General features: G+C 35.7%; 1 protein-coding gene and 1 long non-coding RNA gene across 3 annotated transcripts; both read right to left on the bottom strand.

The window, feature by feature from the left end:
- Positions 1-2,261: 2,261 nt before the first annotated feature.
- LOC145792491 (putative histidine kinase 3) lies at positions 2,262-11,642 on the bottom strand. Of its 2 annotated transcripts, none has more exons than XM_082873170.1 (6): positions 11,539-11,642; positions 11,410-11,445; positions 10,720-10,894; positions 2,685-2,915; positions 2,542-2,593; positions 2,262-2,403 (listed from the first exon to the last, which is right to left on the bottom strand). In XM_082873170.1, the coding sequence occupies exons 4-6, from the start codon at positions 2,835-2,837 to the stop codon at positions 2,360-2,362; spliced, it is 249 nt and encodes an 82-aa protein (XP_082729296.1). In that variant the 5' UTR covers positions 2,838-2,915; positions 10,720-10,894; positions 11,410-11,445; positions 11,539-11,642; the 3' UTR covers positions 2,262-2,359. The 2 variants fall into 2 exon arrangements, with proteins under 2 accessions (XP_082729296.1, XP_082729297.1); XM_082873171.1 differs by having other exon boundaries at positions 2,685-2,902.
- A 1,221-nt stretch (positions 11,643-12,863) lies between these two features.
- Positions 12,864-15,775, bottom strand: LOC145792490 (uncharacterized). Its single transcript, XR_014331891.1, has 3 exons — positions 15,560-15,775; positions 13,755-13,827; positions 12,864-13,131 (listed from the first exon to the last, which is right to left on the bottom strand). It is a non-coding gene; the product is annotated as an uncharacterized LOC145792490 (long non-coding RNA).
- Between the last annotated feature and the right edge of the window lie 4,641 nt (positions 15,776-20,416).

Below are 20,416 nucleotides of genomic sequence, written 5' to 3'. Positions count from 1 at the left end.
GAATTTTGAGTTGTGTGTTTGGTTATGAGTTGTAAATTTTAAATCAAATATCATATGTCACATCACTCAATTCAAAACTCTTTTCAAAACTCATAACCAAATAAATTTTTCACACTCAAATTATAATTTCAAAACTCATAAACTCAAAATACAATTCTATTCTCAAATCATAATTCTAAAACTCTACCAAACGTAATCTTAATTTTTTGCGACAGTTCCAAATTAGATGCCCTACAAGCATGTAAGAAAAAGTAATGATTGGGATTCCCACCTCCATAAGACCCCCACAAGACCCTCACAAATTTGAATACTGATGATGTAGATCCCGAACTTGGGGGTGCTGCTAAGTCACAGTAGTAATTTGCTGTGCTCCTGTGGAGGATTTTTCGAGTCTTTTTTGATAATTTAAACTGTTCATATTGTAAGATTTGTTAAATAGATCATCTATGCAAAAAATCAAATTGATTGAAAATCTATAACTTTATAACAAGAGTACATTTGTTTTTTTAAAAAATAAACGGTTAACATTATCTCGATAATTTTTGTAAAACAATTTGAACCTGATCATAGGGTTACGGATTTTTGATTAACTTAATTTTTGTATGGATGAAATACTCGACGAAACTTATAATATGAACGGTTCGGATTATCAAAAAAGACTTGAAAAAAACCCCACGGGCTCACAGCAGATCGCTGCTTATCACAGCAGTAGCCCCAGGTCCCTAGATTTCATATATACATGAGTAGATTTTATACATATATAGAAGGCTAAGATCACTTTAAGAGTATGGGTCATCCCAATGGAGATCCCAAATACTTTCAATCGCAAGGAATTGCATGTGTAACATGTGTAGTGTTAAAGTGTACCATTAGCAATTATTAGTGTGTACCACGTGTCATACAAAGCTCAAAATCAAATTGGTCATTTCTTATGTGCCATGTCCTACCAATGCAACCTTACTTTTTGCGACATTTCCAAATTAGATGCCCCACAGGCATGCAAGAAATTGCATGTGTAACATGTTTAGTGTTCAACTGTACCATTAGCAATTATTAGTGTGTACCACGTGTCATACAAAGCTCAAAATCCAATTGGTCATTTCTTATGTGCCATATCCTACCAATTCAACCTTACTTTTTGCGACATTTCCAAATTAGATGCCCCACAGGCATTTTGCGACATTTCCAAATTAGATGCCCCACAGGCATGTAAGAAATTGCATGTGTAACATGTTTAGTGTTCAACTGTTCCATTAGCAATTATTAGTGTGTACCACGTGTCATACAAAGCACAAGATCCAATTGGTTATTTCTTATGTGACATGTCCTACCGACACTACAAGAATTAACATTTTTAGCAACAAAAAAATTGGTCGCTAAAAGTCTATTTTTGGTTGGCAAAAATTATCCGCGACCAATTTTTTTGGTCGCTACTTTGGTCGCCAATTGAGGGTCGGTAAAAGTAATTCGCGACCAAAATTTTGATTGGTCAGCAAAAGTTGAATTTGCCGACTAAATTTTTGGTCGCTAAATATTTAATTATCGCGACTAATTTATTTTGTCGCCAAAACACTTTGATCGCGAAAAGTGATATTTTCCCGACCAAATTTCTTAATCGCCAATTGTCACATTTCGCAACCAAAAAGTTTGGTCGCCAATTATTACATTTCGCGACCAAATTTTTTGGTCGCCAATTATCACATTTCACGACCAAAAAAATTGGTCGCCATTTGTGTCTTTTCGCGACCAAAACTTTTGGTCGGCAAAAGTCAGATTCCACGACCAAGAGCTGTTTTGGTCGGCAATACATGTATTTTTTGCGACCAAAACTCTTGGTCGGCAATTGTCATTTTTTGCAAAAAAAAATTATTTATTTGTCGTGACTAATAAATTGGTCGCCAAAGCACGAAAACAATACACCTATAATTCCTAATAATTCATTCAATCCATAATAAACCTATAATTTTAAAGCATCATTCAAATCAACTGAATCATTAACATTGGACACAATACATAATTCATTAACATTCGACACAATACAACTATTCTAAGTTTTCATTCACAAGTCACATCCATCTAGCATAACAATTTGAAACATAACTATTTGTTATCCATGCGCAGCTATCAACAAATGAAAAAAATATATTCTAGTCCAAATGAACAAAAATCAATCATAGGTGTGAAACCAATCAATGCACTATGCTTGAAATTGTGAATCAGCTTGATGGATTTGAACTTTAGATATCTCTTTAAATCTCAAGCTCGAGCTTACCAGATTCAATCTTTGCTTGGTCCAAAAGCTCATTTATTAGTGAAACCAACGCTCTTCCACTGCTCTGTGCAGTTCTGAATAGTCTTGTTAAGTTACATCCAGATCTGTGTCCATTAGCATCTGCAACATTCCTGTTGAATAAACATATATACAGACATCACACAACAACCCCACTTTCTTTGTTTATTTTTAAATAATTTTTTAATGTTTTCCCCAAAGCAATGTATTTAAATGACTTAAAATGATAAAGGACAATAACAAAAACTTACCAAGAACACCATTCATTGGGGTTCTGATCTCATGGGACACAGTAGCAAGGAACTACAGAGGATTGAAATTCAATTAGAACCATGTAGACATATTAGGTGAAGCCTAACAAAATTTCAATACATGAACTACAACTATCAAATACCTGTGATTTAGCAACATCAGCTGCCTCTGCTCGTTTCTTCAGCTCCATCATCTCATGGTAATCATCCTCAACTTTGGCTATTCGATTCACTGTTGCGTTGATTATATGCCCAAGAAGCAATGCAATTACAAGGATACCAATTGAAATCATCATCGCAAACCATGGGCATGGTGGTTTTTGTTTGAATTTGCTTTAATCTTTCTAATCTTGTCTGCATCCTGAAATTTCTAGCTGCACTCATTATTTATTCATTCTTGAATTAGAGATTTGTATACAATATATTACCTAAGAGAGTCATCTCCATGAAAATAAATAATTACAGAATTCAATTTTTCAAAAACCAACAATGTATAACAACAAATAATTAAAAGCACAAAACATGAAAAACTCCAAGTAATTAGAGTACATACATCCTGCAGATTTACATGCCTAATTATAGATGTGTATTGGTGCCTCTGGTGTGTTGGACATTTAACATTTCTGAACTGAATTCGAACGCACCTACCAAACATTTTATGGTATGAGAAGTGAAAGTTCAATCAACTGTTACTAAAATGAGGTCACCTAATGAAGAACAGAAAATTCGCTCATTTATCTTGAAAGTGATCATATTTATGTTCTTTTAATACATGACAATATTCGTTATTTTGAATTTCATTTGTAAATTGGCTGCCATTTATTCTTGTCACTTTGTGTAAATAAAAACAAACAATTATGCAGCGGATAAAATAATCATATCATACCTTTCGATGATAGAACCTCGTGGATAAATCACGTGCTTCCAGAGTCTGATAAATCAATCCCAGCAGTGGGGTGATATTACAATGGTGAATATCACCCACACAAACCACAGTGCAATTGACTTGATCGTTGTATCTTGGGAGAGAGTCAGTTTATGGGTAGAAAACAAAACCTACGTTGTTTTCTCTCTTGGTTACCCATAACCATATATCAGATATATATTATATTTATCTCATTTATCCATTGGTTAAATGAGATAATATCTAATATCTATATCATCTATCCATATCATGATATGATAGATATATATCCTGAGTGGCTCATCCAAATAGGTTTGAATTCAAATTCAAAACCCATTTGGATGAGGTTCAAAAGGTTCTAAGGGTCATGCCACATGGGCGCCCAATTTCTAACATCTCCCACTCGGACATGAGTTGGCATGACACTGCCACGTCTCAATCTCAATCTCCCCAAAAATAAACAATCTCATACTAGCCACTGCACCGTGCGACTGCTGAGAACACCTGCATGTGGGAGCTCTATACTAGAAACTCAAAATGAGCCAGCATAGAGACATCAACCCAAAAAGAATAGAAATAGTGTCTCATATACCCCAGACCCATCTAATTACACCGGTCCAAAAAACATCTCTAATCCCTCAAAAAGAGCATGTTTGACCCTCTTAATTCTTGCAATATATTCACACTCAATTCGCCTCTCATACAAAGCGATGTGAGTTGCCGGCAGTGAATATACAACAGTGGTGTAATACTAGATGATCTTCCCTTTGCCCTCATGCCATTTAGTTTAGGATTGACCGCTTTCCTAGTGATGTCCCTTAAGGCCGAATCATACATGACCGCAGGCAACATACCAAAGTAGCAGAACATCAACCCCTTACCTTATGACATAGTCAAAAGTCACAAAAGGGTATATAAATGAAAGTCATATCAATAATGACACGTAAGACTCACACGGTGAGGAAGCAGGGATCCATTCTCTCACCTCATTACTCGGTCGCCAAGCACATATAGTATGAATACATGCTACGGTGGAGTAACTCTTCCATAAAGAGTGATGTCATACTCGATACACCGTACAGATATTAGTCTAGTCGCTTTCTAGCGCCTAACCCGAATTCTCTATTTGCTCGCCTTCTAGGCGCCAAATGAGATCTCGCATCTGGCTAATCATAACAGGCACAACATGGAAAGTGGGTACTATCATCCATGTTTGGTCCTTAACACGACCTCATCTTGGTTGTAACCAAGGCGACATGCATAGTGGATTATTTAAGCCTCTCTTGGCTCCAAATAAAAATAAACCACTAGTCTCAACCTTGCTCGCTCCTAAGCGCCAAGGGCGATTGCTCGTGTGAGTGAGCCAATCTTGCCTGCTGACATCATCATCTGCTAATCATTATGACACAAACCATAATAGTGTCAACATCCCATCATCTCAAAATAAGTGATCGATTTAAAAAAAAATGACCACAGCTTGCGCAATTATGGATTCCAAACATAAGCCATATCAGCACCTCTTGCGATAAGTATATACAACGGAATCCACCATGTGCGCCTCACATGAAATGAATTAAGATCACTACCTCTTGCGCAATAACCTCTCTAAAGATATTTTTGGTGACCAATTTGCGTTCATTCTTAATGCGCTCAACTAGCGCAGATGCGCCCAACCAGCGCATTGAATTTTACAATGAGCAAATTAATATGCTTCTAATAAAGCATTTTATCCACAGTCTAATGAGCAAGGTCAAAGTCTGAACAACTCAGTTAACCATTTATCAAAGATAACACTTATCATGCCGAATACGCCCACATAGCGTACTTTAGGCTCCCACAACAAAGAAAAGATCAAGGAATATAGGTCATCTGTTTCTCCCAAAGATAATCTGAGGATTCACTCAATAACTAAGGCTCTGGCTTTTACCGATAGGTAAGTCAATGGATTTGCAATTTTGCATCTAGAATCATTCTAAGATATTCTCTATGTAAGTCATCGAAGACAGACCGAGAATTTTCCTAAAACAATCCCTAAGGATCGTACATCCGAGCATATAAATTACATCACCCATGCCCATCATATCTAAAATAGAGGACTGCCCACCCTAGGTGGCGACAACCTTATAAATTCCTGGCTCATAATGACTAAGTAAGGAAAAACTTCTTTTGGACCATTGATCATGCCTCAGTGGTCTTCATTGATCATCGTTGGCCTATCATGGCTTGACGAAATCTAAGAACCACTGTTTGGATAACTGCTTTAGGTTGTAAAAGATTTATTGGAACCAGCAACCTTTTTGCGCTCCTAACTTTTCACCATAAAAGCAGAAGGTAAATCCCTACGGATCTACTTATCCAATTCTCTAATGAGAAATCAGGTCACAATGTCCACAAATCAATGTTCCGAACTTATGTCAATTATAGCCTAAGTCAAAATAACCTCACTCCCCAGGAGGAAGTCTTCTCATGGTCTACACTTTCCTCAATGGTGCGACCATTCGGTATCTAGCGAGCCTTATGCCTCAACAATGACTATCCAAATTACGCATAACTTTATAACAGTTTTGCGTCATAATAGAAAGTCAACCAAATTATAAAAAATGGTTAATCCTCAAAGACTTTGTCTTAAACTGCGCAACATTGATCCACTTTCAAAAAAAAAGGGGACTAGAGCCTTAGGCATTATCCTAGGCTCTTTATCATCTTGCGGAGCAATCATGAATGTTTCCCTCTCAATCACCCAGTGATGACGTGGAAAATTTTCACATTTGCTACCACGCAACTAAGAATGTAGAGTATTCTTCTCTAATGGAGTAATCCATTAGTAGGCACATCGCTCCCACTGTCCCTAGGATATTGGAAATTTCTTTCCATTCTCAACTAGGCTACATAGAGCGCTATGCTTGGAATTCTCCATCTTATAGAGTTCCGAAAACTCTATTCACGTCACCTTTACTAATAAAACTTTATGTGACTTAGTTACACTACCACAAAGATGCTTACCTATATGCACATGACCCGGAGGGTTTGCATGACCGCATACAATAATGCACCACACGACCCTTTGTGTTTACAAGACAGCATACAATAATGCGCTATAGAACCCTAGGTCTTAACTTCGCAATCTTATGAGAAGTAGAATAAAGATAAGCTGTTTAATGGTTACAGATCGCCCATAGATGGCTCTCTGCTAACCCATTACTCAAAATGGAGTGTAAAAACTGATATGGAGGGCACTTAGTTAGGGATATAGGCAACAAACTAGTGCAATTCCCAATTGGGAAACATTTTGCGCCATTATCTACCTAACATTAACAATATTTAATTCCTTATCTCTACTACACCAGTGTGTTGTTGAGTACTAGGAATAATCAATGTTCTAAGCATCCATCTCTCTTCACAGAGTTTTTCTGAAAAAATAACTCAAATAGATACTCGCCACCTTGGTCAAAACTAAAAGCACAAAAAAACTCTTATCTAATTGATCTCGACCTCATATGTGCAATGTCAAAAATCATCTCAAAACTTTTGACTTATGGGAGATCAAATAGTCTTGACTCAGATGCGTATCGTAATCTATAAATGTGTCGAGATTGAGGCTTAGCTATTGTACCCTCACACATATCTAGTCACAAAAATCATAGTGGACTAAATGCGCCAATACAAATGACCTTCTACGGCTTTCCTACTTACTTGTGCGCACCCATTGCGAACAAAGTTACACATTCACATGAGAGCAGGATGTCATAAGCGAGTGGGCTCAAGAAGGCCTACTCAAACCATCGTGTCATCATCTCATTAATGTGATTAAGTATAATAAGCCACTGGTTCATGACCAATGTCATAAACTAATTCCAATCATCTTAATGTGTGAGTTCTCAAAGACAAGTTTTAAAGGTTTAGACCCAACTAGGTAATGACTCACGACAAAGTCATATTCACTAGATCATAAAAGGGATGTCATGGAGATATCAAGTGCGCCTAAGTCGCAAATTTAACTAGTAAGTGCTAATCCCCTGCACCTTCAAGTCAATTTTATTCTCCATACACTTTACTGCATCTAGTTGAAAGATGACGATACTCATCTTGCCATATCTATTTCTCGCTTCATAGTTACTTGCAATTAATTCTACTATCCACAAGAATGAGAGAATAAGCTATCAACTATGACAGCTCCAAAGTAACTTAAGCACGAATTAGGTTAAAGAGTCTAATTCAACACAATGCTCTCACAAGTGATGCGTCAAATTCTTAGAGTCATAACAACCTTGTCGGCCTTGACCTTTTCATCACTATGCCGCAACGTTTGCGCTTAGTGTTAAACGTTATTAAAAACAACGTTAGCCTAGCTAAGGAATTATACAAAGAAGCCCCACCTCATGTCTCACACTCAAGTGTGAAAACAATAAGTGTCCAGACTTAGACAAGTTGGCAATGCTAATAGATTTTGCAGCCACTAAGCGCTAATCTTTTCACTTAGTGTTAATAGATTTTGCAGCTTCTAAGCGCTAATCTTTTAACTTCACGTAATATTTCAACGCACACTATTATAGTGCATGAAATTTTGCTCCATCCAACTCCCAATAATTGGGTAGAGAGCAAAACACTGCTCATACTGGCTACTCGTCTTACACTTAATGACTAATTTATTTAAGCTCGCATTTCTTGGATGACGTGACTCTTGAATGTTACTTCATCCAATGATGTAACATTATTTACAAGTCAAATTACAAAGTCAATCCGCGCAGCTCATTAGTCAAGATCATATACAGATCTATTGAGGGCTTACTAATTTCATAACTCCAAAACTCGCCAACCAAAACTATGTAGCGTGCCGCTAACTATAGCGCACACATTAGTTTTTATTGTGCCAAACAAGGCAACAAAAACACGGCGACTTTGAGTCATGTTTCCTTACTTTGGCTCAATTAAGGTTTGACCTAAAGTCTCCAAGACTTTTGCTCATCTAAAGAATGGGATTAGTTTGTTCACATTTGAACATCTCTACTAAGTTTAGGTCAACCAAATTAACTTTCATAAGCTAAATCAATTTAGAGAGAAATTCGCATTGGGATTAATTTGATTAGCATAATATAATTTTGCCGCAAAAATCTAAATTAAATAGTGACAATATTACACAAGTCGCAAGATCGAAAATCCGCTATGCTCGTAATCATCTCTTGCGCCACAAGTGACAATTATCCAAAATTTAGTTTAATTTATGCGCAAAATATTGGTTTTCGGGAGTTAATCTACAAAGATTTCTCTCAACCGAATAACCTCCCACTGAATATGGCATATACAAAGCATGATAAATTCCATACAATAGCATTTTAATGTAAATCTACAAATAACTCATGCTATATTTATTTAATAATGGAATTCTAATAAATAAATAAATAATCATGCTCTTCTAATTTCAACATATTACAAATCCAAAAAAATATGCTGTATTCAATATTCAGATTATGCCATAATTAAAGTGTACATTGTTTTGAAATATTCTGAAATTTTTCTGAAATATTCTGGAATTTTAAATGATTAATAAATACACATAAAATTAGAAATAAAAAATCCAGAAACTGATAAAATGAGACAATATTACCAGTAGATATTAAAACATTTCAGAAGTCCACAATAAAAATTTCAACCCCATAAAATTATTTATGCAATACCAGCATCATTTTAAAGCATAAAAAATGAATTATTAACACAGAATAAATATTTTTTATTTTCGTAAAATTTTCAAAATTTTACAGAATGTAGAAAACTTAATTCTGAGTCTAAGGGTACCAACCATGCTTAAAACAAAGCTATAAAGAATAAATTATGGCCAATTAACGCAATTCAGAATTAAAAAACAAACAAACAAAGCCTTAGAGCCAAGCCAGGGGGAAAACGGCTCGGCTCGCGGCTCAGCGCAACTCGGCGCGAGTCGGCGCGGCGCGGCGCATGGCGCGCGTGTGTCGCACACGTGGCGCGGCTGGAAGCGGCGCGGCTAACGCGCGCGTGTGGAAGGAAGCTGACAGATCGCGCGTGTGGCGCGTGGGGGGCGCGTGCCTAACGCGCTCAGCGCGTGGATGCGCGTGGTGGCGCGTGGGGCTGCTGCTCGGCGTCATACAGCGCGTGAATCACACGCGCCGCCTTCCCGGGTGTTTTCCGGTCCGATTTTTGTATTGACGGACTCCATTTTTCACAATAAAAACATTTATGGCATAAAAAATAACATTTAAGCAACATAAAATTGAGGTATATCACTCTCTCAATCTAAATGGAGTTAAAATGCAAAAAAGAAAACCGTGCACTTCATCTTCCTCCTCCATTAATATTCATGCATATACATGTATATATACGCATGTAAAAATAGAAACACGAAAATATCCATCAATGGCTCTGATACCAATGTAAATAAAAACAAACAATTATGCAGCGGATAAAATAATCATATCATACCTTTCGATGATAGAACCTCGTGGATAAATCACGTGCTTCCAGAGTCTGATAAATCAATCCCAGCAGTGGGGTGATATTACAATGGTGAATATCACCCACACAAACCACAGTGCAATTGACTTGATCGTTGTATCTTGGGAGAGAGTCAGTTTATGGGTAGAAAACAAAACCTACGTTGTTTTCTCTCTTGGTTACCCATAACCATATATCAGATATATATTATATTTATCTCATTTATCCATTGGTTAAATGAGATAATATCTAATATCTATATCATCTATCCATATCATGATATGATAGATATATATCCTGAGTGGCTCATCCAAATAGGTTTGAATTCAAATTCAAAACCCATTTGGATGAGGTTCAAAAGGTTCTAAGGGTCATGCCACATGGGCGCCCAATTTCTAACACTTTGCATACTCAAAATATCATATTTCCACTTCGAAATTACTATGAGTACTGTTGGCAGTCGTTCCCTTTCTATGGGACATCAAAATACAACCTTAATTTTCCCAACAACCCTAGTAATTAGCAATATATGAATAGATGTTCATGGCAACCGGTTGCGTCGTGTAAATAAGAAGTGACAGAACAATACCAGGGTTTTCTCAGCACATTACTCTTTTTTTCATCTATACAAAACAGAATTTGGACTTTCAACTGACATTAATAAGTTAACATACAGAGCATAGGCTAGTATTCAAACATCATTGCCTCCTAATTTAAAAATAAATAAAATAAAAAAATCATAAATAACATTTTAAGCAAAAAATTGAGTTGAATAATAAGTATATTTAAAAACATAAAAAAGAACATACATGGCACTGATGTGACATTCATCATCAGAAAGGCAGGTGCAATTGACAGTACAGTCATACATAAGGGAGGAGTCCACTATTGGTGTTTGCCAGTTCAAGTTTTTGTCATAATGTTTCAAATTGAAATTCCAGCCTTTTTTACCCAGTTGTTCAACTATTTCACCAAGAGCTTCCACTGCAGAAATCAAAGTCATGTTAGCCTTTAAAGTAGTTAGAGATAAGTGATATAACATGGAGAAATGTCTATGTATCAGCATCATTAAGTATGGTTAGACATCTTAGTATTTTTACAAATTGTGCCTAAAATGAAGTTTATGCATGAATAAACAAGGACAAATTGGTTAAACAAGATAAATAGTCATATCTGGAACCTTTTTTGAAAATGCCATTTTCAAATTGGTATTACCAAAGTGCCTGATCAGGAAACCTAACCATCTGACAGTTCAAACCTTTAAATTAACTCATATGTTATGACTACACAACATGATTATAGAAGGTTTGTCTTTAACTCATGCCTGTTACATCAAATATAAACTTCAAGGGCATTGAAGAGTAATCATATAATGCTGCTGTGATTTGTTAGTTTATACAATGAATGCAACCAAAATGAAGACAACACTGTGTCTATCCAGCTGCTTTAATACTACAGTGTGCAACAAGAAGATAACACAAAAAAAGAGAAGAGACAACCTTAGTTCACAAGCCTATTTGCCTCTTCAGCAAGCTCTGTAAAGAAGAGAAACAAATGCGGGGTTAATTGAAGGACTGCTAGCAAGACCTTATGTTATATACTTTGAAGTAAATGTTCAACAAGCTTACCAAACATGAAGGATGAAGAGAATAATGAAAGGGCAGTGGTGACTGGCCCAAAACAGCCACACACATCATGCTGATCCTCCCTTAGAACTGTCAACGAGTGGGGCGACCCTTGACAGTTCAGTTCTTGCAAGAGACTATCAACTCATCACTCCAATATTGTCTTTTTAATGGAAACTAGCAATCAATCAGGAAGTAGAATTCTAAGAAATTGAGTACTACATGTTGCATCGTTTCGCCATGTTTCAAAGAATGAATAATACATATTTCGCAGAGACTTGAACCCTAGATCAATGTTCTTCCAAAAACATTGATAAGTCATATTCACAATGTACAACACTTCTAACAATTCAATTATTTATGAAAGTATAAACAATTTTGAGATCAGCATCTAAATCTTCTGAGCTTGTAAGGTGGCTATAGTTTAGAATGATAAAGAAGCTGGCATGTGATGAAAAATTAAATTTGAAATATAGATGAATCAATTTTGTAGCATTAGTACCATCTGCAAGGAAAAACTGATCTTAAGAAGCTCTGCCCTCTTTACACCATCTGTAGAAATTTACAGAGCAGCTGGATTGATTTCAACTCCTGTGATCGATCAAAAGGAATAGGCAGCTGATGGGACAATAATGCATTCCCCACCCAAAATGATCAACATTCTGGTAAAAGATATCAGGAAAACCAATCTGTTCCTGGTCTTTTCCTGATATAACCTGTGTGTAAACATCAAAGAAGAAAATCCTTAGGGGAAGTCCTTTATATATGCCCATTGTATGTAAGAATCCCTGACATATCAACTACTCTAAGGAGATGTAAATCAAGAAATTTTTAAAAGGAATGCTAGCAATACATTTGTTTTGGACATTAATCACAGGCAGCTTCTTGTGTTGGTAATCTCCATCTTCTTGGAAGAACTTTGTCCCATTTTATCAATGAAACTCATAGCACTCCCGTCATCCCAAATGCCCAACTGTCACATCCATAGGATCTCAAGAGAGGATTTGAAGAAACAAAAAGATCAGACTAAGTAACTTTGTAATTAGCAATCATAAAAGTGATGTTTAATAATGGAAAAAGGGTGGAAATTTGGATATTAACAAGGGGTTACTTACCGGGAACAAGTTATAGTAGTAATCTCCTACTGTCAACATGCTGTTCCAAGAGACAAGAGACCCAAGTCCTAGAATCCAACATACTACCATTGCACCATACTTCCCTTGAAATATCATAAATAAGAACAAAAATCAATGTTCTGAATTATAATAAATGTAACTCTTGGAAGTGTAAACCATTGAAATTAACAAAGTTCGACCCACAAACCTGAAGCCTAGTTGGAGATCCACTTGTTTCAGCAATAGTCATGACTTCTTCTTCCGAACAATAATAATAATCTTAATACTGAGAGGCAAATCACTTTATTGTAACATATATTTTGAAATGTCATTTACTTGAAAAAAAAAATAAAAGAAAATACTATTGAGAAGAAGAAAGAAACATAAACCCAAATATCTGGCAGCGATTACCTTCAAAATTGAAACTACTACACAGATGAATGCTGTACGAAATTCCCCACACATGAAAAGTCCATTTATGCTGGAAAAAAAAAGGGGCAATTTCAACCAAGTAGAATGTTGATTGAAAAGCAATGCAACAATCATCAACTAAAACTAATCTTTAAGAATTCCAGAAAAAGATAGATATCTCATTTATCAAAATTTGAGCATTTCAAGGAATAAAAACAAATAAGTAAATCTATGGTTGAAAAATATTACAAAAATGAAACTGATAGCAAGAGGGTAACAGGAAATAGACTCATAAATACATTGTAATGCTTTTGCCATGAAACGATTAATAAAGAACATAGACTTTAAAAAAAATTAAACAAATGCTCAAGTAAAATACAAATAAGAACAATTTCTAGCAGCTACCAAGTAGAATGGTACTAAGAATCACAAACTGATAAAAAAAACTTAAAGAATGCCAGAAAAGGTGGATAATCCATTTATCAAACTTTGAGCATCTCAAGAAACAGCTGAATCAATGGCTGAAAATATTGCAAAAATGAAGCAGCTAGCAAGTGGGTAAATGGAAATACATTCGTACATATCCAGGAAAATCCATTGCCAACACTGTATACTCAATTCAAAAAATTTAATGGGTATTCACAACTAGCATCTTATTATGATTTTAATTGGCTATGTGATAGAGATACTCACAATATCTCCAAAGTCTGCAGTAGTCCTTTTGGTTGAAGGAATCTTGCCACTGAGTTCATTGTTATTAAAAACCCTGCTCAAATTAATTCACAAGATGACATTGAAATTAGGGCTCAGATTGAGAGAAACGGGGCTGTCCAAAAATTCAGTCCAACATTCCTCATCATATTATAAAATTAAAAAAAGAAGAGAACACCCATTCTGTCAACAGTTAAAAGGCAAAATTGAGTGGGACTTGTCATTATATATGAATTCATTCAAACGCATATTTAAAATATTATTCTCGTAACAAATGTTGTTCTATTTGTCACCATGAAAGCTTGTTGCTTATACTTGCCATACGGGTAAGCAAACTGCATAAATGCATAACCTGTTGTTCTGTCATTCAAGTGCATACCAGAGACTCACGAATAAATAGCTGGTTCAAAGGAACACACACATGTATCAGAGACATATTTGAATTGAAATAATTGAAATATAGGCCAAAGCATGCAAATGCACAATAAAAGGTAAGCCATACTAGAAGATTCAGTACATGCACAGTTCAGCAAAAATTTTCTGGAATGGAAACATGATGATATGAATTAAAAGATTGAAGTTTCTGATGCAAGATTTAAAGGACCAAAAAAAGGTTCCACGCTCAATTTTTTCTCATCTTTTGAAAGCATGAAGAGGGAGTAAGTATGTTCACCCGGAGAAGTCAGAGGGTGTGGGAGCATTTGTGCTTGAAAGGTGCAAATATTAGGATTTTATAGGAAGCTCAAATAATACATATGGCCTAAATAATTTGAGGAAAGAAATATAACATTTTGCAATACTATCAAATTATCAATGGAAAATTTTGTAAAGGAAATATTTATTTAAAAGGTTCCCATCGTATACATAAAAAAGTATGTAAAAGGTCTTAATTAATGTCCTCAATTTAATTAATCTCAATTATGGCATGACATATCACATTAATTTCTGTACATAAAAAAGGTTCCCATTGTATACATTCTGCTCATTGAAAGTCTATTAATTGTTTTCACCCAAATCTCATCCTAGGCCTAGCCCATAGGAAGGACTTAACTGCTTTGATATTGAGTGATAACTTGATAAGTATGTAGGAGTTGAATTGGAGTGCAACTACTCTATATTTATAGTTGATGGGTAGAACTTTGTACCCATTATCTTTGATCTTTGAAAATGAAACACATACAGTAAACATATTTGAACAAAGTCCTCTAGTGAGAACCCATCATAAGCATCAGCACTTCAAAGGTTGCATTATTATTACACATCAACATAGAACTCAAAAATGTTAATATTCATACATATATGTGTGTATATAGACACATAAGAGGGGAACAAATAAGAATTAAGTTACCAACACTAAGCCTCCGTTTGGGAAGTGGGTTGGCTTTTTGGCTATTTTAGCCTGGTTTGGGAAGGGCTTTTTGGCTTTTTAACTTTTTTGGCTTTTTTTGTGAGAGAGGATTGTAATGATTATGGGTTGGATTTGATGTTTTGTTTTTTGTGGCTAAAATAGCCTATTTTGTTTTTTGTGGCTATTTTAGCCAAAAAAGCCTGGCTTTTTTCTTCCCAAACGGAACCTAAACAAATAGTCGATTTAATCAAACTTCCATAAAATCGCTAACTTCTATATAAACAAATAAATAATCACCTACAAAATCAAGGAGGTCTCAAATGCATGCTATATGAAAGCAAGTAAAAGCAGTTTGGGAACTTAAATAAACAGTGAGCAATGGTGGTACAAATAATAACCTTGATGTAATAATTAATAATTATCAGATCAAGAACCTAACCTCTAATTCAGATATGTAGGCTTCATTTTCCTCATGTTTGGATTTTAGGATATCTGGAAGCCCGAACTTTTCCCTGAAATAGCATAGATAAAAAAAATGTCTTCAGGTCTCTTATATATATATATATATATATATGTCATGCTGGAGAGAACAAAACAAAACCAAAATAAAAATAAAGGATTGCAATCATGTGTAGCACCCATATAAAATGAACTAAACAATGCCAATGCTCAGCATCCATATGAACTTAAGTTAGACTTATGAAAATTTGAATCACAAGAAACACAGTGCTTATGAAACAAATGAAACAAGGTAAAACTTATGAAAATTTGCCTTGGATATTTACTACAAATGAAACACAGTGCTTATGAAACAAATTCACTGCATCTTAATTAAGTATATTATAAAAAATGACAATTGCAAGAAAGCTGTATCAGTGAATATACCAAATAATTCTATCCATCACGGGATAATTCCCAACTGAAAACGTAAGTCATTTTCCAAGCATTGGTTGCTTACCTCGGAGCACCTCTCTTCACCGAAAGCCTAACAACAAAAAAATCGATCTTCAATACCAAAAAAACACACTCTGAATCACAAGATAGCTTAACCAAGATGACATTGCATCCCCATAAATCAAAAAGGGAATGATATATTTAACAGATATATATATATATATATATGTAACAGATCAAAAACTCAATAAAAGATCAACTCATATATATATATATATATATATATTTAAAATAAATAAATAGAAAGGATATGTATGCTAAGCTAATGTATAATGTAAAGTTTAAAGGATAGAAATTGAATTACTCTCCAATTGCTTCTAAAAGAAGGCTGTCGTGTTCGTCCACAGCAGAGAGGCTGGTATGAGTAGCAGTACTAGGCAGATCTGTATGGGAAAAAACAGATCAAGAAAAAAACCAGATCATATATATATATATATATATATATGTATGTAACAGATCAAAAAACCCCTATATACACTCACAGATGTATATATATATATATGTGTATGTGTGTGTGTATGAAAACCCCCTATATCCGAAATCCCGACACAGAGAGAGAGAGAGAGAGAGAGAGAGAGAGAGAGATACCCTTTGAAATCGGCGGTGAGGGGCGAGCAACCGTCAACGTCGTTTGTGAGAGAGAGAGAGAGGGAGGCAGCAGCGGCGGTAAGGGAGGAGGATCGACAGTGAGGTACGAGCGACGGTGAGGGAGGATCGGGGGTGAGGGAGGATCGGCGGTGACGGATGATCGGCGCCGTCGTTGTGTGAAAGAGAGAGAGAAAGGCGAAACCCTAGATGGAGAGAGAGAGAGAGAGCGAGCAGGAGGAGAGGAGCCGGCTCTGTTGTGTTTGTGTTGTGTGTGTGTTCTCAAACAAAACCCTACACACACCCACAAATGTTATAGTTAATGAATTTTTTATTAAAATAATTTTTATAGTTGATGAATTTTTTTTTTTCATTTGGTAAAGTTAAAAATTTATTTGTTTTATATTTATTTTAATGAATAAAAAATTATTATTATTTTTTTATTTGGTAAAAGTAGGAATAATATTTTCCATTAAAATAAAGTTAATTTTTTGTGGTCAATGAAAAATATTTTTTTGTGACCCTTTTTTTTTTTTTACTAAAAATCAAGAACTAATTTTTTGTGGTAGAAGATAGGAAGTGGCAGTGGTGGTGAAAGTGGTGGATAAGAGGTGATAATGGTAGTGGTAGTGATGGTGAAGAAGATAGGTAGTGAAGTTGTGGTAGTGGTAGAGGAGATAGAATAACAGTGGTAGAGGAGAGGTAATGGTAGTAGTAGTGGTGGTAGTAGAGTGGTAGCGATGATGGTAGTAATGATAGTTATAGAGGTGGAGTGACACAGTGGTAGTATGGAATGACATTTGTAGTAGTGGTGAATGTGGTAGAGAAGATAGGTGGTGAAAGAGAGATGAGTGAGAGACCGATAGAGAAGAGAGAGAGAGAAAGAGAGACAGACAGACAGAGACAAAGTGATGAGCGAGAGAGAGACAAAGTGGTCGCTAAAAGTGTATTTTCTTGTAGTGGATAACTCAGTAAATAAAGAAGAGATGAGGGAGAGAGCGTGCAAGGTGAACACAATGGAGGAGAGAGACAAACAGACAGACAGACACATAGAGAGAAAGAGAGAAACAGTGGATCGATATTTACACAATAGTGGTAGTAGTGGTAGTGAAGTGGTGACGATGGCAGTAGTAATGGGTGAGAGAGATAGAGAGAAAAGAGATGAGCGAAAGAGACAAAGAGAGAAGATAGATGAGAGAAGAGATAGATGAATGAGAGAGAGAGAGAGTCAAATAGACAGACAGAGAGAGAAGAGTGATGAATAAGAGAGAGAAAGAAAAAAGATAGAAGAAGATGAAAAAATGGGTGAAAAGATATAGACAAAGAGAGAGAGACAGAGAGAGAGAGAAAAAAAAGTGCGAAAATAGATAAATAAGAGAGAGAGAGACAGAAAGAGATGAGCGAGAGAGCGAAAGAGAAAAAAATAAGAGAGAGAGAAGAGAGACAGGGAGAGAAGATATATGAAAGAGATAGAGAGAAGAGAGATGGACGAGAGACATAGAGAAAAAGAGAGAGATAGACAGACAGATAGAGAAGAGTGATGAGTCAGAGTGAGAAAAAGAAGAGAGACAGAGACAGAGAGAAAGAGAGAGATGGACAGAAAGAAAAGAGTGATGCGAGAGAGAGGAGAAGAGAGACAGAGACACATAGAGAAAGGGAGAGAGAGACAAACAAAGAAGAGTGATGAGTAAGAGAGAGAAAGAGAAGAGAGACAGAGAGATAGGAAGATGAAAAAATAGGTGAAAAGAGAAATGTTCAAAAGAGTAAGACGACATCGTTTGTAGTGGATCGATAAATCGAGAAGGAGCTCGATAAATAGAGAAGATGAGAGTAAGAAAGTGAGTAAGGCGAACATAGTGAGGGAGAGATAGACAGATAGACAAGTAGACAGAGAGAGAGAAAAAAAGAAGAGTGATGAGTGAGAGAGAGACAGTGAAAGAGAGAGATAGACAGAAAATGAGATAGAGAGAGAGATGGAGAGAGAGAGAGATAGAAAAAAAGAGAGAAACAAGAGATGAGCGAGAGATAGACAAAAAAAAGAGAGAAATAGAGCGAAAAGAGATGAGCGAGAGAGAGACACAGAAAAAGAGAGAGACAGAGAGAGAAGAGAAATGAGCGAGAGAGATAGAAAGATAAGAGAGAGAGAGAAAAGAAATAAGAGAGATAGAGAGAAGAGAGATGAGCGAGAGAGATAGAGAGAGAAAACAGATGCGAGAGATAGGCGAGAGACACAGAGAGAAAATGAGAGGGAGAAACAAACAGACAGAGAAAGAAGAGTGATGAGTGAAAGAGATAAAGAGAAGAGAGAGAGAGATAGATAGAGACAGAGAGACAGGAAGATGAAAAAATGAATGAAAAGAGAAATGTTATATCAAAAGAGTAAGACGACATTGTTTTTTTAAATTTTTTTTGCGATAGAAAAATACCATTGAATTTATTCAAACCATTTTGTGACTGTATATATATGAAGCTGCCTCAAAATCACAATCACTATGCTAGGCTAGAGTTTTCCAAAAACTCTTTTGAGAAAATTATACTTTCTTGTTTCCGTGTTATATTGTTTTTACTGATTTTTTTTAATATTTAAAGTATTTTTTGTAATTTTTAGACACACCTAACATAAATACACCTAAAAATTAAAAAAATTATAAAAAAATCTTTTAAAAATTCACTAAATACCAAAAATACAATAATTCAATACATTTTTTTTTGTATTTTTATGTATTTATTAATTTTTTAAAAAAAAATTCATAATTTTTTTTAGATACATCTAAGTAAGGTGCATCTTAAAAAAATATTTAAAATTTTAAAAATATTCACTAAAAAAAAAACACAAAAGTCACTTTTTGCGATGGCAGAAAATGCCGTCTCAAAAAAGCAGAATATTTGCGACGGCACAATTTGCCGTCTCAAAAATGACAGTATTTGCGACGGTATTTTCTGTCGTTCGACAGAGGACCAGGTAGAAGGAAGAATCCAGCCTTGCCCAGTAAACAATGTCTTCAACCGACGATAGAGAGTGCAAAAATCACGGTACCGTATGCATACGTATGCTTTTGGCGAATACCCAGCAACAACCACAGCAGCAAATACCCAGCACTCGCTTCCTCTGTGTGAGAGAGAAAGACAGAGGGCGATGGTGATTTGCGGCGGTGGCGATGTGCGACGGATGTGAGCAACGTTGGTGAGGGACTTCGGTGAGCTAGAGAGAGTGGGCACCGATTGAGAGAGAGAACACAGAGAGAGGGAGAGGGCAAACCAACATAGACACAGAGAGCGAGCTAGAGACAGAAGAGATTAGGGCTTTTTTTTCTTTTTTCTTTTTTTTTTCCTATTTTCCTGGTACAAAACGACGTCGTTTTAAAAATGGCGACCAAATTTTTTTGTCGCAAAAAAAATTCAATTCCCGCCTCTATAAAAATCAAATTTCCCTCCCAAACTTTTGGCGACCAAAAAACCATATTAGTCGCAGAAAAGGTATCTTCGCCGACAAATTTTGTTAGTCACTAAATCTCAATCAACAGCGACTAAAATATTAGTCGCCAAAAGTACAAATTTTGCGACTAATTTTTTTTGGTTGCTGAAAATAAGTTTTTGGCGACCAAATTTTTAGTCGCCAAAAAATATGTGACATTTCGCGACCAAATATGTAGTTGGTCGGCAAAAGCATACCACTTTCTGCGACCAACTCATTTTTTGGTCGCCAAAATATAACCTTCTGCGACCAATAATATTTGGTCGCCAAAAATAATGATCA

This window comes from Camellia sinensis, chromosome 6, assembly GCF_055761805.1.
Source record: "Camellia sinensis isolate YWXY chromosome 6, ASM5576180v1, whole genome shotgun sequence".
Taxonomy (NCBI): domain Eukaryota; kingdom Viridiplantae; phylum Streptophyta; class Magnoliopsida; order Ericales; family Theaceae; genus Camellia; species Camellia sinensis.
The sequence above is the reverse complement of the archived record's forward strand: the minus strand, read 5'-3'. Positions and strand labels throughout refer to the sequence as shown.

Bases quoted from the DNA above. Each gene is read 5' to 3' on its own strand.
- LOC145792491 (XM_082873170.1), bottom strand. From the start codon at position 2,837: ATGATGATTTCAATTGGTATCCTTGTAATTGCATTGCTTCTTGGGCAT. The intron at 2,594-2,684 runs GTATTTGATAGT...AATCCTCTGTAG, and splicing joins CTGATGTTGCTAAATCACAG to TTCCTTGCTACTGTGTCCCA. The intron at 2,404-2,541 runs GTAAGTTTTTGT...TTTATTCAACAG, and splicing joins CCCAATGAATGGTGTTCTTG to GAATGTTGCAGATGCTAATG.